This window comes from Rhinopithecus roxellana, chromosome 10 (assembly GCF_007565055.1).
Source record: "Rhinopithecus roxellana isolate Shanxi Qingling chromosome 10, ASM756505v1, whole genome shotgun sequence".
NCBI classification, from domain to species: domain Eukaryota; kingdom Metazoa; phylum Chordata; class Mammalia; order Primates; family Cercopithecidae; genus Rhinopithecus; species Rhinopithecus roxellana.
The window spans coordinates 46,062,612-46,086,320 of NC_044558.1; the positions used below are offsets into that span (position 1 = coordinate 46,062,612).

The window sequence follows — 23,709 nt, forward strand, 5'->3', positions numbered from 1 at the left end:
CCATCACCCGCTCCATGCCTCCATATCTATAAAAAATAAAAAATAAAAAATATATATATAATACACACACACACAAATTAGCCAGGTGTGGTGGCACACACCTGTAGTCCCAACTACTCAGGAGGCTGTGGGAGGATCACTTGAGCCCAGGAGGCACAGGTTGCAATGAACTGTGATCACACCATTGCATTCCAGCCTGGGTGACACAGCAAGACCCTGTCTTAAAAAAACAAAAACAACAATAACAAAAAAAACCACCACTTCAATATTCTAAGGGACTGTCTTTAAAAAATAATTTTTTCTCTTCCTTTTACATTTCTGTATTTTCCAAAGTTTCCATGGGTGTATTACATTTTTAACACTTTATTTGAGTAATCTTTTTCTTTTCATAATGAGTGTCTTCTCTTCATTAATACCTTGTCCTCTGTGGCAGGAAAAGAATTTGTGTGGTCCCGAGTTTGGTGGCACTGAAACTCAACATTTTCCACTAAAAAACAATTCTCTTTGTAAAATTATAAAAATAATCTACCCAACCAGCATTTTCAGTCCTAGATTTCTACGCAAGAGAATTGAAGACATGTGTCCCCACAAAAACTTGTACAAAAATGTTCATAGCAGCATTGTTCATTATAGCCAAAAAGTAGAAACAATTCAAATGTTTATCAATGGATGAATGGATATATCAAATGTGATTATTATTCATATAATTGAATATTATTCAGCCATAAAAGAATGAAGTATTGACTCATGATACATCATAAACCTTGAAAACATTATTCTAAGTGAAAGAAGCCAGACACAAAAATTACCATATTGTATGATTCCATTTGGCAAATATGTAGAGACAAAAAGTAGATTAGTGGTTGCTAGAGGCTGGGGGTGGGAGAATGGGCAATGACTACTAATGGAATGGGTTTCTTATTGGTGTGGTGAAAATGTTCTGGAATTAGATAGTGGTGATGGTTGTACAATTTTATGGCATGTGAATTATATAAAATATGATAGATTACTCACCTATTTCACAAATCATCAGTCTCTACCAGGCATTTTAGGTATTTATCATAGTAAGATTTAATCACATTATTATCAGGATGTGAGAGTGGCCACATTAACAAAATTGGACTACAAGCTAAAATTTTTATATTTATCAGCAAAGCTAAAATAAAGATAATATTTCTGCATATATTCACATTTTGTTCATGGTTTTTTTTTTCAGTTTTCAAGTGACAGCTAGATTTTATCACTTGATCTGTAAAACTACTTCACAAATTCAACCAGCATAACTTAAACGTTTACTATACCAATGCAGGAAATAGCAAAACTATACAATGTTAATAATTAATATGACCTTCCTTCTGCTTTCATGAGAAACAGGTTAAGCAAACCACTTAAAAATCCTAACATCAGAATCAACAAGTTTTTGTGGGGACATATGTCTTCAATTCTCTTGGGTAGAAATCCTGACCAAATACTCTTTTTATTCTTCTAATTGTGCCTTGAAGCTTTTAGGTGTATTTTCCTGCACACCAAGCTACATTTGTTCAATAATCTGTTTGGCCCAGGAAAGATAAAGTACTGATTTCATAGGAAAACTATGCTAAAGCCGCACATTCTAATAAACCAGAAACTCTGTATGTATAACTCATGTTATAAATTTTTTCTTGCTCAATTGTATTCCAATAACATTACAGTTATCTATCTAATTGCTAAGAAAAAGTAGAACCCTCTTATGTCACAGTTTATAATGGAAAGTGTGGACTTTTGAGACACCTATCTTCAGATCCCATCTCAAATACTTATCAGCTGTGTGATGTTTGCCAAATTACTTAACCTTTCTGAATCAGTTTCCTAATAAAATATGCCTAGAGCTACATACCATTTTGGAGTTGCTATGAGAAATAAAAGCAAGTTTGGCAAAAAGCATGTACTCAATGAATGGTAACAGCTGCTGCTACTCTTATTATCAATTTTTAGTATTAAATTGCTTACACCATGGTTATCCTTAGATAAATGGTTAAATATAGGTGTCAGGCCTCTGAGCCCAAGTCAAGCCATCGCATCCCCTGTGACTTGCACATATACGCCCAGATGGCCTGAAGTAACTGAAGAATCACAAAAGAAGTGCAAATGCCCTGCCTCGCCTTAACCGATGACATTCCACCACAAAAGAAGTGAAAATGGCCGGTCCTTGCCTTAAGTGATGATATTATCTTGTGAAATTCCTTTTCCTGGCTCAAAAAGCTCCCTCACTGAGCACCTTGTGACCTCCACTCCTGCCCACCAGAGAACAAACCCCCTTTGACTGTAATTTTCCTTTACCTACCCAAATCCTATAAAATGGCCCCACCCTTATCTCCCTTTGCTGACTCTCTTTTCGGACTCAGCCCGCTTGCACCCAGGTGAAATAAATAGCCATGTTGCTCACACAAAGCCTGTTTGGTGGTCTCTTCACATGGACATGCATGACAATAGGGAGAAAAGAAAGTATGCTCTTCTATAACACAATATTGATCTTGTTTTTCTTATTCCCAGTCCAGTTTTAAAACAAGGAGATACTGTAAGGCTTGGTGTAGGAAACTATAAAATGTAAGTAGCTATATCATTTGTGTTAGAAATAAAAATGATCTAGCCATTTTGGTTCATAATTTATATTTACTTTTGACTCATTTCAAGATTACTATATTCCCTTTTGTGTATTAACAAGAAATAACCCAATTTAATAAAATAATAAAATAGCTTTTATTCTACAGCATGTTATAGGAGGAGAAAAACCTGTCAGGTGAGGTGGCTCATACCTGTAATCCCAGCATTTTGGGAGGCCATGGAGGGCAGACTGCTTGAGCCCAAGAGTTCAAGACCAGCCTAGGTAACATGGTGAAACTGTGTCTCTACAAAAAATACAAAAATTAGCCGGGCATGGTGGCACCCACCTAAGTCCCAGCTACTCGGGAGGATGAGGTAAGAGGATCGCTTGAACCCGGGAAGCAGAGGTTGCAGTAAGCCAAGACTGCAGCACTGCACTCCTGGGCCTGGGCGACAGAATGATACTCTATTTCCAAAAAAAAAAAAAAAAGAAGAAGAAGAAAAAGAAGAAGGGGAAAAGTCACTTATGCAAAGAATCATAAACATCAAATCTATGTGGAGGCCAAAATGGGGATTATCTGAACTTCTGCATACTAAATACAAGAAAGCCAATATGTTATTCAGTGTGATAGTGAAATCTCGATTTTTTAAAAATCTCAATTCTTTAGAATTAGTTGACTTTGAGGAAAGAGGCAAAACATGCAACTACTGGAATCAGGGATTTAGTCATGAAACATCTAAACTCTGGCGTTTTAAGATGGGTAAATAACCATGTAGTCAAATTTTTGACAGTGTCTATATCAAAATACAGTATCCTATGATGAGAGTAATAATTCTAATGCAGTTATTTCTTAACAAAAAACCTTCTGTTCCATTGAATAGCGTCTTATTAGCAAAGAGAGAATTGAACTCTCAGGGAAACATGCCAGACAGCCCTGTATTCTCTGAAATGCAAAACCCTGGCTGGAATTAAAGAGACAAACTCTAAAATACATAGGAAGGATGCATTGACAAATTCGTGAATTACGCTGAGAGCTTGTGGGCACATTTTTCTAAAATAACACAAATGCCAGCCCTTTTATAAATCAAGTAAATTTAAATTCCAAATGATAATCAGTCCCTAGTAACTACCAATAGAATCCACCAATCTATGGCCCTGCACTAGCCTGACATTCCTCTCTGTCTCCTGAACTTGCTCCACCCTCCCTTATACTTTCCCACACATCAAAAACCCATGCATTTACCATTCTGTGCTTTTAGCTGCTGCTACAAACAATAACAATGAGTAGGATATAAACATAGTTGAAAGGAGAAAAATCAAAACCAAGGTATCTCATAATAGAAGGGGAAAACATTTTTTAACTTGACGTGTAAATCAATCAGAATTAATGGAAAACTATCAAATACTTATAACACATGCCAACTTTCAATAGCTACACACAAATCACACACACACACACACCCTTCTTCCTTCTCTAGCTATGGCAGACAAGTGCTTGACTCTGGAGAAAAGCCTATTCAAAGTCAGTCTACTCAATCGCATTCCTGTTTGGTATGGACTATAGTGATATTATGATAATCAAGCAGCACTCTTTTTTTTTTTTTTTTTGAGACAGAGCCTCACTCTGTTGCCCAGGCTGGAGTACAGTGGCGCAATCTTGGCTTGCTGCAACCCCCGCCTCCGGGATTCAAATGATTCTCCTGCCTCAGGCTCCTGAGTAGCTGGGATTACAGATGTGTCACCACACCCAGCTAATTTTTATATTTTTAGTAGAGATGGGATTTCACCGTGTTGGCGAGGCTGGTCTTGAACTCCTAACCTCAGGTTATCTGCCCGCCTCAGCTTCCCAAAGTGCTGGGATTATAGGCGTGAGCCAACATGCCTGGCCTGCAGCAATCTGTTAATATCCATTAGGTAAAACCTTCTTTAATAAACAGCATAAATAATACTTTAGCGATAACAAACAGAAATGTAATAGAAGAAAATACAGGATTTTTAATAATAAACATAAGAATGAAATTTAAGTGATTAATTTCATTACCAGAAACTAATCAAACCCCAAAAATTGTTTCATGAAAACAAACACATCTTAATTTGCAATTCTGAAAAAAAGCACTCTAGGAGGTGTCAATTTACATATAAAATGTGACAGAGTAAAAGAGCAACAAAAGGCAACTTCCACAATCGCCTGAAAAGCTGTCACAGGCATTTTATCAAAAACATCATTGTGCCTATATTTACCATACCTTAGCATACTGTTCTGCCATGCTGCATGTTAATAAAGAATGCAAAACAAAAATAGGTAAATGTTAGCAGAATAAAACATAAGGCTATTGCATGGAGAATTTTAAAATTAATTCACGAGGTTTTATACCTAGTGTTTAATATGGATCAGCAATTTAGCAATTTATTTTTAATTGATTAACAAACCACACAGCTCCCACACAGCTCTTAGTTATGATTATGCAAGAAATAGGTTACATTTGCTAAAATATTTTGCCATCTTCAGATTTCAGAGCAAGTTGTTAAGGTCCTGTTACAAGAATCTATTTATTTAAATCAATTATTTAATTCACTTACTGTAGCAACACACAGAATAAGAGAACAAGGACATGCCTTTTAGGCTATGTCTGTGTGATGCTGTTTTATTTATTTATTTTTATTTTTATTTTGAGATGGAGTTTCACTCTTGTCACCAGGCTGGAGTACAATGGTGTGATCTCGGTTCACTGCAACCTCTGCTTCCCGGGTTAAAGGGATTCTCCTGCCTCAATCTCCTGAGTAGCTGGGACTACAGGTGCCAGCCACCATGCCCAGCTAATTTTTAGTAGAGATGGGGTTTCACCATGTTAGCCAGGCTGGTCTCAAACACCTGATCTCAGGTGATCCACCAGCCTCAGCCTCCCAAAGTCCTGGGATTATAGGTGTGAGCCACCGCACCCAGCCAGTGATGCTGTTTTAAAAATAAAAATTTATCTGGGCACAGGGGCTCATGCCTGTAATCCTAGCACTTTGGGAGGCCAAGGGTAAATCACCTGAGGTCAGGAGTTCGAGACCAGCCTGACCAGCCTGACCAACAAGGTGAAACCCCGTCTCTACTAAAAATACAAAAATTAGCCAGGCCTGGTGGTGGGCACCTGTAGTTCCAGCTACTCGGGAAGCTTAGACAGGAGAATTGTTTGAACCCGGGAGGCAGAGTTTGCAGTGAGCCAAGATCACGCCACTGCACTCCAGCCTGGGCAACGGAGCGAGACTCCGTCTCAAAAAATAAATAAATAAAATAAAATTTTAATCATTATTCAGCATGAGGTAAAAATATTGTCAAAGTAAAGTACTACCTCAAATCTAGAATACTAAATCTAAGGTTGTAACATTAGACATGAAGTATACATTTTAACTGAAAAACAGGAAGCTGTCTGAGTTGTTCCTTGTTCTTAGTTCTGAGGGCATAAGCTCGCATTTAAAAGTTTTCAATATATTAAAAAACACAGACTGTTGGCTCAGCTTTCCTAACATTCTAGTCGCATGTGGCCAAAGAAGTAACCCTATTCCAATACTTACTTCTCTTCTGTGACACAGCCTGCAAGCAGGCAGTCACAATATCACAGTTCCTCTGTACTTTGTGCAGAAGCCTATCTTTCTGCTTCAGATGCCGAAGTAACTTGGCCGACTGGATGCCAATTCTGTACTTTAGCTCTCGAAGGATCGTCTTCAGTTCATTAGTGTCTATCAGTAAAGAAAAATAAGAATAATGATTAATACCTTGAGAGGAATACAAATTCCAATGTGATATTAGTCCAAAAATAAATAGAACACCCATTTAAACCAACTAATTCTAGGTTTTCACTCAAGACTGCATGTATGTATTCAGCTAGGACATTCTGATCAAATAAGTCACTCATTTATCTGCCCTGTCCATGAGACAGATACTGTAAGGTAAATTTATCCTTAAGCCTATCTGTAACATGTAAGCAAAGACTCCTGCTTTTACCATATCTAGCTCTGGCTGCAAATTTACCTTTCATTGCCTGAAAACTGGCATGTATATTTTGTACCACTGAAGTGTTCAGATGGTAAGCTTGTTAGAAAAGAATCTTATTTAGTCTGTAACATTAATAATAAACCTAACAGCTGATTTTTTTTTTTTTTTAAATGTCTTTAGAGGCTAGGCGCAGTGGCTCACACCTGTAATCCCAGCACTTTGGGAGGCCAAGGTGGACAGATTACTTGAGGTCAGGAGTTGGAGACCAGCCTGTCCAACATGGAGAAACCCCATCTCTACTAAAAATACAAAATGAGCTGGCCGTGGTAGCACATGCCTGACCTCTCCCCTCGTTGCCAGGCCTAGCTAGGTCCCAACTTTCCTCAGTCTCTGCTCCCCCACTCTATAATCCTTTTATCACCTCCCCTCCTCACACCCAGTCCAGCTTACAGTTTCGTTCCTCGACTAGCCCTCTGCCACCTGCCCAGCAATTTCCTCTTTAAAAAGTGGCTAGAGCTAAAGGCATAGTCAAGGTTAACGTTCCTTTCTCTTTATCCAACCTCTCCCAAATCAGTTAGCATTCAGGCTATTTTTCATCAAATATGAAAAACTTAGCCCAGTTCATGGCCTGTTTAGCAGCAACCCCGAGACGCTTTTCAGCCCTAGACCCTGAAAGGTCAGAAGCCTGTCTTATTCTTAATATGCATTTTATTTTATTACCCAATCTGCTCCCGACATTAAATAAAGCTCCAAAAATTAAATTCCGGCCCTCAAATCCCACAACAGGACTTAATGAATGTCGCCTTCAAGGTGTACAATAATAGAATAAAGGCAGCCAAGTAGCAACTTACTTCTGAGTTGCAATTCCTTGCCTCCACTATGAGACAAACCCCAGCCACATCTCCAGCACACAACTCCAAACACCTGCACGGCAGCTGCCAGGGGTTCCTCCAGAACCTCCTCCCCCAAGGAGCTTGCTACAAGTGCTGGAAATCTGGCCACTGGGCCAAGGAATGCCCACAGCCCGGGATTCCTCCTAAGCCGTGTCCCATCTGTGCGGGACCCCACTGGAAATCGGACTGTTCAACTCGCCCGGCAGCCACTCCCAGAGCCCCTGGAGCTCTGGCCCAAGCCTCTCCGACTGACTCTTTCCCAGATCTTCTCGGCTTAGTGGCTGAACACTGACACTGCCCCATCGCCTCGGAAGCCTCCTGGACCATCACAGACGCTTTGGGTAACTCTTACAGTGGAGGGTAAGTCCGTCCCCTTCTTAGTCAATACAGAGGCTACTCACTCCACATTACCTTCTTTTCAAGGGCCTGTGCCCCTTGCCTCCATAACTGTTGTGGGTATTGACGGCCAGGCTTCTAAACCTCTTAAAATTCCCCAACTCTGGTGCCAATTTGGACAACATTCTTTTATGCATTCCTTTTTAGTTATCCCCACCTGCCCAGCTCCCTTATTAGGTTGAGACATTTTAACTAAATTATCTGCTTCCCTGACTATTCCTAGGCTACAGCCACACCTCATTGCTGCCTTTTCCCCCAGTTCAAAGCCTCCTTCACATCCTCCCCTTGTATCTCCCCACCTTAACCCACAAGTATAGGATACCTCTACTCCCTCCTTGGTGACTGATCATGCACCCCTTACCATCTCATTAAAACCTAATCACCCTTACCCCGCTCAATGCCAATATCCCATCCCACAGCACGCTTTAAAAGGATTAAAGCCTGTTATCACTCGCGTGTTATAGCATGGCCTTTTAAAGCCTGTAAACTCCCCTTACAATTCCCCCATTTTACCTGTCCTAAAACCAGGCAAGGCTTATAGGTTAGTTCAGGATCTGCGCCTTATCATCCAAATTGTTTTGCCTATCCACTCCGTGGTGCCAAACCCATATCCTCTCCTATCCTCAATACCTCTCTCCATAACCCATTATTCTGTTCTGGATCTCAAACGTACTTTCTTTACTATTCCTTTACACCCTTCATCCCAGCCTCTCTTCGCTTTCACTTGGACTGACCCTGACACCCATCAGGCTCAGCAAATTACCTAGGCTGTACTGCTGCAAGGCCTCACGGACAGCCCCCATTACTTCAGTCAAGCCCAAATTTTTTCCTCATCTGTTACCTATCTCGACATAATTATCATAAATACACACTCTCCCTGCTGATCGTGTCCGGCTAATCTCCCAAACCCCAATCCCTTCTACAAAACAACAACTCCTTTCCTTCCTAGGCATGGTTAATGCAGTCAGAATTCTTACACAAGAGCGAGGACCGCATCCTATAGCCTTTCTGTCCAAACAAACTTGCTGTTTTAGCCTAGCCTTCATGCCTGCGTGCAGCGGCTGCCACCGCTTTAATACTGTTAAAGGCCCTAAAAATCACAAACTGCTTGACTCTCTACAGTTCTCATAACTTCCAAAATCTATTTTCTTCCCCCAACCTTTGCTCAAGACAACGCTTATGCTGATAAGGTACCTAAAAAAGCAGCCATCAAAAGGCATCAGATCCCATCTCTCAGGACAATGCTTACACTGATAAGTTAGCTAAAAAAGCGGCTAGCTTCCAACTTCTATCACTCATGGCAGTTTTCCTCCTTCACATCGGCCACTCCCACCTACCCCCCCGTTGAAACTTCCACCTATCAATCTCTTCCCACACAAGGCAAATGGTTCTTAGACCAAGGAAATTATCTCCTTCTAGCCTCACAGGCCCGTTCTAGTGTCATCATTTCATAACCTCTTCCATGTAGGTTACAAGCCGGTAGCCCGTCTCTTAGAACCTCTCATTTCCTTTCCATCATGGAAATCTGTCCTCAAGGAGATCACTTCTCAGTGTTCCATCTGCTATTCTACTGCCCCTCAGGGATTGTGCAGGCCCCTTCCCTTTCCTAAACATCAAGCTCGGGGATTTGCCCCTGCCCAGGACTGGCAAATTGACTTTACTCACATGCCCCTAGTTAGAAAACTAAAATATCTCTTAGTCTGGATAGCTACTTTCACTGGATGGGTAGAGACCTTTCCCACGGGGTCTGAGAAGGCCACTGTAGTCATTTCTTCCCTTCTGTCAGACATAATTCCTCGGTTTGGCCTTCCTAACTCTATACAGTCTGGTAACAGACCAGCCTTTACCAGTCAAATCACCCAAGAAGTTTCTCAGGCTCTTGGTTATTCAGTGAAACCTTTATATCCTTTACCGTCCTCAATCTTCAGGAAAGGTAGAATGGACTAACGGTCTTTTAAAAACACACTTCACCAAGCTCAATCACCAACTTAAAAAGGACTAGACAATACTTTTACCACTTTCCTTTCTCAGAATTCAGGCCTGTCCTCGGAATGCTGCAGGTTCCAGCCCATTTGAGTTCCTGTGTGGACACTCCTTTTTATTAAGTCCCAGTCTCATTCCAGACACCAGACCAACTTGGACTGCACCCCAAAAAACTTGTCATCCCTACTGTCGTCTGTCTAATCATACTCCTATTCACCGTTCTCAACTACTCATAAATGTCCTGCTCGTGTTTACACTGGTAGTTTACACTGTTTCTCCAAGCCATTGTTTGGGTGAGGGAGAAAGGACAAGATGGAGGAAGGTGAACAAGAAGGCACAATCCATGTTGCTTCTGGGTTCTTCCTCACCAACTTTCCCATGCGTGGGAAAATGCAGCCCGCACCTGTGAAGATGCAGAGCAACGGAGCATGGGCCAGGTGATGTCAATCTGAAGAGATTGAAACTTACCCAGCCACGCCTATGGAGACGCCCCTATCATGCCCTTATCCCGCCCACTAACCTCCCCCTTCCAGTACCAATGCATAAAAGTCCACCATGGGCAGGAGTCGGGGTGACTTCTTCGGCCCCCGCATTCATGGACCAGAGAACCTCACCCGAGAGCGCAGGCGCGACTTCCCTGGCCCCACACCTGAGGACCAGAGAACCTCGCCCGAGAGTGTGTGCATATTTGCAATAAAGGGCTGCCGCTTTCTTATGTACTTTGGCCTCATGTTTAATTACTTAGCTCTCCTAAATTAAGTTACATTAAATTAAATTAAGACAGCCATCACAGCTGATATCTCCTAGTGCTATCCCAAACCGCCACTCTAAATTCCCTCTTAAAGTAAATAAATGATCTTTGCTAGCAAGGCTATGCTGAGCCTCCTTAAGCACTCTCTAATTAGATGTCCTAGGTCCTCCCAATTCTTAGTCCTTTAATACCTGTTTTCTCTCCTCCTCTTATTCAGACCTTGTGTCTTCCATTTAGTTTTTCAATTCGTACAAAACCGCACCCAGACCATCACCAATCATTCTATACGACAAATGCTTCTTCTAACAACCCCACAATATCACCCCTTACCACAAAATCTTCCTTCAGCTTAATCTCTCCTACTCTAGGTTCCCACGCCACCCCTAATCCCACTTGAAGCAGCCCTGAGAAACATCGCCTATTCTCTCTCCATACCACCCCCCAAAAATTTTCACCGCCCCAACATTTCACGCTATTTTGTTTTATTTTTCTTATTAATATAACAAGGCAGGAATGTCAGGCCTCTGAGCCCACGCCAAGCCATTGCATCCCCTGTGACTTGCACGTATCCGCCCAGATGACCTGAAGTAACTGAAGAATCACAAAAGAAGTGCAAATGCCCTGCCTCGCCTTAACCGATGACATTCCACCACAAAAGAAGTGAAAATGGCCGGTCCTTGGCTTAAATGATGATATTATCTTGTGAAATTCCTTTTCCTGGCTCATCCTGGCTCATAAAGCTCCCTCACTGAGCACCTTGTGACCTCCACTCCTGCCTGCCAGAGAACAACCCCCCTTTGACTGTAATTTTCCTTTACTTACCCAAATCCTATAAAATGGCCCCACCCTTATCTCCCTTCGCTGACTCTCTTTTAGGACTCAGCCCGCCTGCACCCAGGTGAAATAAACAGCCATGTTGCTCACACAAAGCCTGTTTGGTGGTCTCTTCACACAGACGCGCATGACACCAGCTACTCGGGAGGCTGAGGCAGGAGAATTGCTTGAACCCAGGAGGAGGAGGTTGCAGTGAGCCGAGATCACGCCATTGCACTCCAGCCTCAGCAACAAGAGTGAACCTCCATCTCAAAAAAAAAAAAGTCTTTAAAGTACTCATCTATGTTTATAAATGATGAGCTAAAAGTAAATAATTTTACCACATTTTGTAAAGTAGATGAATGTGGCAATACTGGTTTCGTTTTAAATATCCAGTCTTCCAATAGCCTAAAAACATTTCGTCTTAGAGGTACAATATTTCATCTTAGAGCCTCAGCAATTTTTCAAATACGGTAGAAAATAAATTTCCTTTAAACAGATAAATTATAATAATTCTACATTCATAAAATTAATATTCACAACAGCAGGGGTTTTTTACTTTATTTTACTTTAAGTTCCAGGATACATGTGCAGAGTGTGCAGGTTTGTTACATAGGTATACGTGTGCCATGGTGGTTTGCTGCACCCATCAACCCATCATCTAGGTTTTAAGCCCTGCATGCATTAGGTATTTGTCCTAATGCTCTCCCTCCCCTTAACAGCAGTTTTTCTACAGGTAAAAACAAATTTGGGAACCAGAATTGTCTACTGTCTTTATATAATGATCATTACAATGTGGGAGGAGGTTTCTTTTGGTCACATTTGATATCATTAGTCACTAGAGCAAGATCTGGTAGGCAGGTGAAGCCTTCCACTCAACTTAACCTTAGCTAGCCCCTCATTAGAGGTTCTCTGTGGGGTTTGGATCTACTCGTTTTTAAAGGGATTTGGAGAAACTAAAGAGAATCAGAAGGGAAGAAAAGAAATGCTCAAAAGTAGAAATGTACTCTAGAAGTCAAAGTCAACTTTTGGGGTCTGTAACAAAGAAATGCAGGGCTCTCAAACCTGACCTCACCATGGAAAATGCATTTGGCCTTGAGTTAAAAAGGATTGCTTTTGGATCAGCCAACTCTCTGAGTGATTTTAGGCAAGGAAGTGTGCTCCAAGTCTCAAATTACGCCTAGCATAAAGATTATGCTGAGAAACAAATGGGAATGGTCTTTATAAACACTAATATAAATAACGCTTTAAGTAAGAATAAGGAATTACCATGAAGAAAAAGGCAAAGGCTAGTTCTTCCTCTCCCCATAATTTTAAACATAGTAGGAAATAATAAAAAGAGAACATTTAAATGAAAATATGACTAAATATGAGAAAAAGCCTACAGGAGGCGACCAGAGGCTCTTCATTCCTAGATGCCTTCAGATAGAAGAAATATCTTTCTTTGAATATTTCAATATTTTGGGTCAGGCACAGTGGCTCACGCCTATAATCCCAGCACTTCGGAGGGCCGAGGCAGACAGAACCCCTGAGGTCAGGAGTTTGAGACCAGCCTCACAAATATGGTGAAACCCCGTCTCTACTAAAAATACAAAATTAGCCAGGCGTGGTGGCACATGCCTGTAATCCCAGGTACTTGGGAGGCTGAGGCACGAGCATCGCTTGAAACTAGGAGAAAGTTGCAGTGAGCCAAGATCTTGCCATTGCACTCCAGCCTGGGCAACAAGAGCAAAACTCTGTCAAAACAAAAACAAAACAAAACCAAAAAACAAAGAACCAAATCCATATTTTCCTTCTAGAAATAAAAGTGGTAGGAATATAATCACAAAACATTTAAATTATACTTTTCCTCTAAAAAAGGGTTCTTACATTATCTCATTTCCAGTGATCCCTAAGGTGCCTACAACTCCAATTCTCTGAATTACATTTATTGTTCAATATGGGAAAATTTTTTCAGAGATGAGGGTGAAAATGTCTTTTATAGCAATATCTGCTGATATAGAAGCCTCCTGGGGATGAAAACAGGTCTCTTTCATCTTCAAATGCTCCATGGCATCAGCCACAGCCTCTTACACGGTGTTAAATAACAGGAAAAATAAAGACATTGTCAACTCCCAACCTGTGCTCAGTGTCCTAAGGAATTCCAGGGTATATGATAAAAAGTTGTATCTAACATCTGTTGAGCACGTCACACATTCTGACTTATGTAATTCTCACCACAGCCCTCTGAGATATTATTATTATCCCTATTTATAAGAAAAATGAGACACAGAGAGGTTAAATAGCTTGTCCAAGGTCACACAGCTGGTAAGCAACCGTGGCCGGATATCAACCCAGGAGTCTGACTCCAAAATTCATTCCCTTAACCATGGAAATACTGAAGAGATTCCAGATGTCCTGAGAAACCATTCTGGTGCCTCACCTAAAGGACCTACACATGTTAAATATATAGCTAAATAAGTGCTACAGCAAAATCCCTAGCAGTGACAGGAGACAATACACAGGCTATTAGTATTGTATGAGATTCTTACTGAATGCAGAGTAGTTATATTGAGGGGAACATTTTTTGAGCCTGAGAAAAAGATCAAATAACCTAAAAAGCAGCATTCTTTACGCAGACAGCTGTATCATCACCTGATACTTTAATCTTAGCACACGAATGATGTTATCAATAAAGGGGAGAGGTAGTGTGTGTGTGTATGTGCACACGTAAGCACGCGTATGTGTATATAGGACTATTATGATATGGCATTTTGTTTATCTTAATAGGGTTGACTACAAGGGAAGAAAGGTTTAACAGGCAGCTAGCCATGCAATAAGACTGAAACAGGCAAAACGAACTATTATAGGGCTTGTGGATGATTAGTGTTGTGTGGCCACTCATACGAAATCCACTTGCATGGTTAGCTGTACCGTTACTACTTCTTTAAACTTTAGCTTGCCAATTTTCCTCTTCAAAAAGGAAATTACTAATTCCCAGAATTCCCTCGGTGATGAAAAATGTAAAATCTTGTAAAAAGATAAATCATAATTCTTCAAAACTGATTCTGTTGGAGTCTGAAAGAACTATTGCCCTATGGGACTTGTGGCATACACAGACACTCTGAGAACAACCAAATAATTCTATAAAATGAAACGGCACAGCTACAGCTAAAGTCCCAGGCAGGGGGAGGAACCTGGAAGCCATTTGTAACAATCAGCTGGGGAAAAAAAAAATCTTCACTAGGAAGTCAAAAGGGGAAGCTAAAAGCTGTTTACGTAGGTCTGAGAAAGCAGACAGATTTATTCTTTTCCTAGTTTTTTTTTTTTTTTTTTTTTTTTTTTTTTAATTTTACAGTGGGAGCTGGGAGACTCTCTTGCCTTCCTCCCCTGGTAACCTAGCACAAGGACGTTACTGTCAAGAAATGTTATGGTGGCTCGACATCTGTTTTCCATACCTCACCTCATTTTGTAAATGGAGGTGTTGATATTCTATACAAAAAAAGACACCTGTAATAACTGTGTTACTGCCTGAAAGGCAAGCTATTATGACCAGACGAAAAAAAAAAAAAGTGTGACTCGACACGAAGGCAGGAGCATCAGAGTCTCATAACAAAAGAAACACCAAATTAGCCTCTCTCCCTGAAAGCCAAGGCCATTTTCTCAGGCTGACCTCTCCATGCCAACTGAAGGTTACCAGCAGTTAAATTCTGTAATAAACCTCAACACTCTAGGGCCCTCCACTAACCTGCCACCGAGAAGGAAAAAAAGAAAACAAACAAACAAAAATCCTAGTGAGTGCCTGGAACCGTACGTTCTGGCAGAAAAAGAATTCACATGCTCTGCTTCGAACCCGCATTATCGAATTATTCTGCCTCACTAGTTAAACACTATCTAAGTGGTGTGACCAGGGAAGGCGGACTTAAAAAAAAAGAAAAGGACAAGAACACCCCCAGGACTCGGCTAGATTCTGGCAGCGCCCTCTAGGTAGGTCGGGTATACGTATCAGAACCTCCAACTCTGTCCTAACAGCTGTTCAGGTGAAATTAGAATCTGGGCTGCCTCTCCCCTGGGGCCTCCGCGAACACACGGGGAGAGGGGAGATGGGAGAAGGGAAAAGGGGGGAAACTGCCCACTCCATCAACTGATGCTTGATTCAATTACTCCGGAGAACTTAAGAACTAAATGTGGACATAAATCTGTGCCACGGTGGGTACCAGCGTCAGATCCAAAGAGACAGTATCTGAGCGCTCCGCCGAGCAGCCCAGGTGCGTGCTGGAGCGCGGGCAGAGAGGGCGAGGACAGTCCGGCTACAGGAAGCCCCCCAGACCCCGCTGCGCCCGGCCCTCACCTTTCTGCCGCAGGTACAGCATCTGATGCCGCTGGCTAGGTCGCTCCTGCAGCTCCTGTAGCACGCGGGAGTCGCCGGCGCCGCTGCGGCCGCCCAGGACCACGTCTGAGCCCGAGGCCTCGGTGGAGCTGTCGAGGCTGTCGCGGCGCCGCCGACGGCCCTCAGCCCCGCGGCCCCCGCCCGCCGCCTCCTCCTCCTCTGTGCAGCTGTACAGCTCGTTGAGCAGCCCGCTCACCAGGGACGCCGTGCGGCTAGTACGGACGCCGCGCGCCTCACCGGGCTCTGTGTCCTCGTCGCCGTCCCACGAGTCCCGGGAGCCCAGCAGCCGCTCCGCCGCTCCCTGGAGGGGCGGGGCTGGGGGTGCTGCAGGAATCGCTTCTTCCTCCTGGCTCTCCAGCCTCGCCTCGCCACCGCCGCCGTGGAATTCCAGCTCCGTCCGGAGCCCCGGGCGGCCCCCGCCGGTGGGAAGGACGTCCATGGTCCCCGAGGCGCGGCCACCCGGCTCCCGCTGCTCCTCCCGCCTCGCGGCGCCGGCCAGTTCCGGGAGGAGGCGCGGCCTCGTCCTCGCCAGGGGTGTCCTCCCGGGCGCGGCGCCAGCGGGCTCTGGATCCCCGAGGTGCCCGGGCGTCCCCCGAGCCTGCACCTGAACCCCTCCCCTCCGCTCCGGACCCGGCGAGGAGACGGCCACGCCACTGCGCTACCTGGAGCCACCTGCTGCCGGGGCCCGGCCTCTACCCAGAGCGCTCTCCGGTGCGCGAGAAGGCGCAGGACGTGGCCAGTACACCGTCGAGAAGAAGCCAGCAGCCTGAAGGGGGAGGGCGCTGCGGCCGCCGCCACCTTCACTTTTAATTAAGCACGTGATTTAACTCAAAAAGAGGGTGACTCTTGCCTCTTATTCAGCCGCCAGCTAGAAATAATGCCCGGGAGGGTTCTAAATGCCCATCAATAGGCCCAGGCCAGGAGCTCTCCTTCTTGACATACTTGGAACACAATACCAGCCCTTCTCACTTTCCCACCTGATCTGAGCGCCTTCAAAAGCCTTCTTAGTTTAGTCTCTGACAATAAGCTTTCTAAAACTCTCAACACCTGGCAAATATTTAGGACTTAATAACGCTGTGAACTTCTTTCCTCCAGTGAAAAACAAAGCACTGGATCAAAATCAACGAGTTCTCTGATACAAGATGTAACCAGAATGAGTGTTTAATAAATGTTCTTGAGATGACCGAACTAATACGTTAATTGAGCTAGTTTTGATGATGGTAGAATCAAAAATTTACAAGAGACCGTGAGAGATGTATCTTACACCAGACCTCAATAGAACTTGGAGCTGCCGCTCCACTGTAGATATTTTTGTAAAGTTAATAATTGGCAACATGTTTTAGCGCTTTTAGTATGTCAGGCACTGTTCTTAGAGATTTGCATGAATTATCCCACTTAATCCTCACTTTAACGCAATAAAGCAGATAAGTGTGGCGTTATTCTCACTTTTCAGCTGAGGAAGCTGAGGCACGGAGAGGCTAAATAACGTGTCCATTCACAAAGAATAAAGTGAACTTTTCATAAAGTGTCTGGCTTTCATTATGGATGAATATATATTAGTGAAACGCTATTAAATACTTGACCACACTTCCAAAAGGAGTAACAACACACCTGGTGAACAACAGCGGTGTTTTGTGTTTGTTTAGCACAGTTTTGTTTTCCAAGGCACTTTCATAACAGAGCCTGACCCTACAGGTAGAAATCTGGTGTACCTTGACACCAGCACAGCAATAAAAGGGCCCTTTTTGAAACTGGAGTTAACATGAGATAAGCAGAAGTTGTATTTTTCACTTAGGTATTCAGAATTTTAAATTATACTGGAAATATTATTTTATGAGTTTATAACTATATTAATGACTACTGTTACCATTTAATGTTTAAATGTATGAAATGAGAGTAGAATTTATTATTATATTGCTGTTGTTTTGTTTTTTGAGGTCTTTTTCCCTATTGTCCCTGGCATTCAATGAGTTCTGAGTCCTTCTTCATATGCCAAACTTTGCAACAAGCAGGATTTTCAGAGGAGTAAACACTGAAATTGGATCTCTTTTTTTAGTTGGCTTCCCAGCCCTTTTTATCTCTGCCCCCTAAGAAGAGATGTGATTAACTATTAGTCTTCAGCACCATTCTCATTTAGGGAATCTCTATCAGGAATTACAGATAAAGAAACTCAAAGTGAGCTGAAGGGAAAAAAGAGACCAAGAAAACAATAGGTTATTGACATTCAACATTTCTAAATTAATAAGTACTTCAAAATTATTTCCCATTCCCCATCATTACCAAATCTAAAGAGAGGAAAATGGCAAACTAAAAACTAACAAGGAAAGCACACTTAAGATCATTGTACTTATTGGAATGATCTTCCCCTAGATATTGGCACGACTTTTCTCTCACCAGAGTCTCGTCTCTGCTTAAATGTTTTCTCTGTGAGCCAGGCATGGTGGCTCATGCCTGTAATCCCAGCACTTTGGGAGGCTAAGGTGGGCAGATCACGAGGTCAAGAGATCGAGACCATCCTGGCCAACATGGTGGAACCTTGACTCTACTAAAAATACAAAAATTAGCTGGACGTGATGGCCCGCACCTGAGAATCACTTGAACCCAGGAGGCAGAGGTTGCAGTGAGCCGAGATCACACCACTGCACTCCAGCCTGGGTGACAGAGTGAGACTCTGTCTAAAAAAAAAAAAAAAAAAAAAAAAAAGGCTTCTCTGTGAATCCCTCCATGACCACCCTATTTGACATTGCAGCTCCCCATCCCCCAGCTTTTCCTTAGTTCTCTTCTTTGTTCTTTTTTTCCATAATACCCTCTTCCAACATACTACAGTGTATAATCTACTGATTTATTCTGTTATCTGTCTTTTGCCACTAAAATGTAAGCTTCTGAGCGCAGGAATTTTGTCTATTTTGTTCATTGATATATGCCCATGACTTAGAACAATCCCTGGCACATTGTAACTGCTCAATAAATATTTGTTTAATTAACTAATTGAATGAATACCATGAAAACCAGAGGGAAAAAACAACCAATTACCTACTTTCCTAAGAAAAGTTAACTTTAGTAAATATAATCCTAGAAGTGGTATTGGCAAAGGACAGCTGCTTTTCTCACCCTACATTACGGCCACCAGCAGACTGGCAGGCCCCACGCAAGTTCCCTGAAGCTCTGGATATAAGAGAGAACCACTGATGGCTGGGTGCAGTGGCTCACACATGTAATACCAGCACTTCGGGAGGCCAAGGCAGGCAGATCTCTCAAGACCAGAAGTTTCAGAACAGCCTGGCCAACATGGTGAAACCCCATCTCTACTTTAAAAGTACAAAAATTAGCCGGATGTGGTGGCACACACCTGTAATCCCAGCAACTTGAAAGGATGAGGCGTGAGAATCACTTGAACCTGGGAGGCAGAGGTTGCAGAGAGCTGAGACTGCATTACTGCACTCCAGCCTGGGCAACAGAGCAAGACTCTTTTCTGGTACCACATGAATTTTAAAATAGTTTTTTCTAGTTATGTGGAGAATATCAATGATAGTTAAGTGGGAATAGCACTGAATTTATAAATTGCTTTGGGCAGTATAGCCAATTTAATGATATTGATTCTTCCATGAGCATGGAATGTTTTTCCATTTGTTTGTGTCATCTCTGATTTCTTTGAGCAGTGGTTTGTAATTTTCCTTGTAGAGATCTTTTACCTCCCTAGTTAGCTGTATTATTGGGTATTTTATTCTTTTTCTGGCAATTGTGAATGGGAGCTCATTCCTGATTTGGCCCTTGGCATGACTGTTGTTGGTGTTTAGGAATGCTAGTGATTTTTGCACATTGATTTTGTATCTTGAGACTTTGCTAAAGTTGTTTATCAGCTTAAGAAGCTTTTGGGCTGAGATGATGGGGTTTTCTAGCTATAGGATCCATGTCATCTGCAAACATGGATTGTTTGACTTCCTCTCTTCCTATTTGAATGCCCTTTATTTCTTTCTCTTGCCTGATTGCCCTGGCCAGAACTTCCAATACTACGTTGAATAGGAGCAGTGGGAGAGGGCATCCTTGTATTGTGCCTGCTTTCAAGGGGAATGCTTCCAACTTTTGCCCTTTCAGTATGATGTTAGCAGTGGGTTTGTCATATATGGCTTTTACTTTTTTGAGGTATGTCACTTCAATACCTAGTTTATTGAGAGTTTTTAACATGAATGGATGTTGAATTTTATCGAAAGCTTTTTCTGCATCTGTTGAGATAATCATGTGGTTTTTGCCTTTAGTTCTGTTTATGTGATGAATCACATTTATTGATTTGTGTCTGTTGAATTAACCTTGCATCCCAGGGATGAAGCCTGCTTGATCCTGGTGAATGAGTTTTTTGATATACTACTGGATACAGTTTGCCAGTATTCTGTTGAGGATTTTTGCATCAATTTTCATCAAGGATATTGGCCTGAATTTTTTTTGTAGTTGTTGTATCTCTGCCAGGTTTTGGTTTCAGGATGATGCTGGCCTCATAGAATGAGCTAGAAAGGAGTCCCTTCTTTTCAATCTTTTGAAATAGTTGCAGTGGGAATGATATCAGCTCTTCTTTGTACATCTGCTAGAATTCAGCTGTAAATCCATCTGGTTCTGGGTTTTTTTTGGTTGTTAGGCTATTTATTACTGCCTCAATTTCAGAACTCATTATTGGTCTGTTCAGGTACTGAATTTCTTCCTGGCTCAGTCTTAAAAGGGTGTATGTGTCCATAAATTTATCCATTTCTTCTAGATTTTCTAGTTTATGTGTGTAGATGTATTCATACTGTTCTATGATGGTTGCTTGTATTGCTGTGGGTTCAGTGGTAGTATTCCCCTTATCATTTCTCATTGTGTTTATTTGAATCTTCTCTCTTTTCTTGTTAGTCTAATGGTCTATTTTATTAATTTTTTCAAAAAAAAAAACTACCTCCTGGATTCACTTATCTTTTGAATGATTTTTCATGTCTCTATCTCCTTCGTTCACCTCTGATTTTGGTTATTTATTGTCTTCTGCTAGCTTTTGGATTTGTTTTCTCTTGCTTCTCTATTTCTCTTTTTTTTTTTTTTTTTTTTTTTTTGAGACGGAGTCTCGCTCTGTCGCCCAGGCTGGAGTGCAGTGGCCGGATCTCAGCTCACTGCCAGCTCCGCCTCCCGGGTTTATGCCATTCTCCTGCCTCAGCCTCCCGAGTAGCTGGGATTACAGGCGCCTGCCACCTCGCCCGGCTAGTTTTTTGTATTTTTTTAGTAGAGACGGGGTTTCACCGTGTTCGCCAGGATGGTCTCGATCTCCTGACCTCGTGATCTGCCCGTCTCGGCCTCCCAAAGTGCTGGGATTACAGGCTTGAGCCACCGCGCCCGGCCGCTTCTCTATTTCTTTTAACTGTGATGTTAGGTTGTTAACTTGAGATCTTTCTAACTTTCTGATGAGGGTGTTTAGCTGTGTCCCAGAGATTCTGGTATGTTGTATCTTTTTTCTCTTTAATTTCGAAGAGCTTCTTGAGTTCTGCCTTAATTTCATTTATTTACTCAAATCATTCAGGAGCAGGTTATTCAATTTCCATGTAATTGTACAGTTTTGAATGAATTTCCTAGTCTTGAGTTCTAATGTGATTGCACTGTGGTCTGAAAGATTGTTATGATTTCAGTTCTTTTGTATTTGCTGAGAGGTGTTTTACTTCTGATTATGTCATTGATTTTATAGTAAGTGGCATGTGGCAATGAGAAGAATGTATTTTCTGTTGTTTTTGTGTGGAGAGTTCTGTAGATATCAATCACACCCATTTGATCCAGTGCTGAGTTCAGGTCATGAATATCTTTGTTAATTTTCTTTCTTGATGATCTGTCTAATATTGTCAGCAGGGTGTTAAAGTCTCTCACTATTATTGTGTGAAACTCTAAGTCTCTTTGACGGTCTCTAAGAATGTGCTTTATGAATCTATGTGTTCCTGTGTTGGGTGCATATACATTTGGAATAGTTAGGTCTTCTTGTTGAATTGAACTCTTTACCATTATATAATGCCCCCTTTGTCTTTTTTTATCTTTGTTGGCTTAAAGTTTGTTTTGTTAGAAACTAGGATTGCAACCCCTGCTTTTTTCTGTTTTCCATTTGCTTGGTAAATTTTCTTCCATTCCTTTATTTTGAGCCTATGTGCGTCATTGCATGTGAGATGGGTCTCTTGAAGACAGCATACCAATAGGTCATGGTTCTTTATCCAGCTTGCCATTCTGTGTCTTTTAATTGGTCATTTAGCCCATTTACATTTAAGGTTATTATTGATATGTATAAATTTGATCCTGTCATGATGATGTTGTTAACTGGTTATTTTGCAGGCTTGTTTATGTGGTTGTTTTATAGTGTCACTGCTTTGTGTACTACAGTGTGTTTTGCAGTAGCTAGTAACGGTCTTCTCCTTCCATATATATATATCATTTTTTTTTGAGACAGAGTCTCACTCTGTTGCCCAGGCTGGAGTGCAGTGGCGCAATCTCAGCTCACTGCAACCTCTGCCTCCTGGGTTCAACCAATTCTCATGCCTCAGCCTCTGAGGTAGTTGGGATTACAGGTGTGCAACATAACACCCAGCTAATTTTTGTACTTTCAGTAGAGACGGGGTTTCACCATGTTGCCCAGACTGGTTTCAAACTCTTGGTCTCAAGTAATGTGCCCACCTTGGCCTCCCAAAGTGCTGGGATTACAGACGTGAGCCACCACACGCGGCCTTCTTTCCATATTTAGTGCTTCCTTCAGGAGCTCTTGTAAGTCAGGTCTGGTAGTAATGAATTCCCTTAGCATTTGCTTGTCTGAAAAGGATCTTATTTCTCCTTTGCTTATGAAGCTTAGTTGGCCAGATATGAAATTCTGGGTTGAAAATTATTTTCTTTAATAATGTTGAGTATTGGTCCCCAATCTCTTCTGGCTTATAGGTTTTCCTCTGAGAGGTCTATTGTTAGTCTGATGGGCTTCCCTTTGTAAGTGACCTGGCTTTTCTCTCTAGGTCCCTTTAACATTTTTTCTTTCATTTTGACCTTGGGGAATGTGATAATTATGTGTCTTGGGGATGATCTTCCCATGAAGTATCTTCCTGGGGTTCTCTGCATTTCCTGAATTTAAATGTTGGCCTGTCTAGCTAGGTTGGGGAAGTTCTCATGGATGATATCCTGAAGTGTGTTTTCCAAATTAGTTCCATTCTCCCCATCTCTTTACCAATCAAAGATTCAGTCTCTTTACGTAATCTCATATTTCTCAGAGGTTTTGTTCATTCATTTTCATTCTTTCTTCTTTATTCTTGACTGCCTGTCTTATTTCAGAAAGAGAGTCTTCAAGCTCTGAGATTCTTTTCTCTGCTTGGTCTATTATACTATTAATACTTGTGATTGCATTATGAAATTCTTGTAGTGTGCCTTTCAGCTCTATCAGGTTGGTTACATTCTTCTCTATTCTGGCTATTTTGTCTGTCAGCTCCTGTGATGTTTTATCATGATTTTTAGCTTCCTTCCATTGGGTTACAACATCCTCCTTTAATTCAGTGAAGTTTGTTCCTATCCATATTCTGAATTCTACTTCTGTCATTTCAGCCATCACAGCCTTGGCCTGGTTCCGAACCCTTGCTGGAGAGGTGATGTGGTCATTTGGAGGAAAGAGGGCATTTTGGCTTTTTGAGTTTTCAGCATTCTTGTGCTGCTTCTTTCTCATCCTTGTGGGATTATTTATTTTCAATCTTTGAGGTTGCTGACCTTTGGATGGTTTTTGTTTTTATTTTTGTTTTTCTTTTAACAACCTGACAACTTTTCTGTAGGGCTGCTGTGGTTTGCTGGCAGGCTGGTCCTAGTCACCTTGGGTTTCCCAGTACCTGGAAGTATCACCAGTGAAGGCTGTGAAACAGCAAAGAGGGCAGCCTGTCCCTTCCTCTAAGAACTCCATCCCATGGAGGTGCACACCTG

The 23,709-nt window shown here is 42.0% G+C and overlaps 1 protein-coding gene across 5 annotated transcripts in view; it reads right to left on the reverse strand.

Annotated features, from left to right (window-relative positions):
• Positions 1-16,492, reverse strand: part of TBC1D30 (TBC1 domain family member 30) — a 104,816-nt gene extending 88,324 nt beyond the window's left edge. For 2 of the 5 annotated variants that reach the window (XM_030939275.1, XM_030939274.1), the window contains exons 1-2: positions 15,733-16,492; positions 6,146-6,310 (exon numbers count right to left, since the gene is read on the reverse strand). In XM_030939275.1, the coding sequence (XP_030795135.1) occupies positions 6,146-6,310; positions 15,733-16,210 (643 nt within the window). In that variant the 5' untranslated portion in view covers positions 16,211-16,492. Of the gene's footprint in view, positions 1-4,830; positions 4,853-6,145; positions 6,311-15,732 lie in introns of all 5 variants that reach the window. The other 3 variants (XM_030939278.1, XM_030939276.1, XM_010386913.2) reach the window with 3 other exon arrangements.
• Between the last annotated feature and the right edge of the window lie 7,217 nt (positions 16,493-23,709).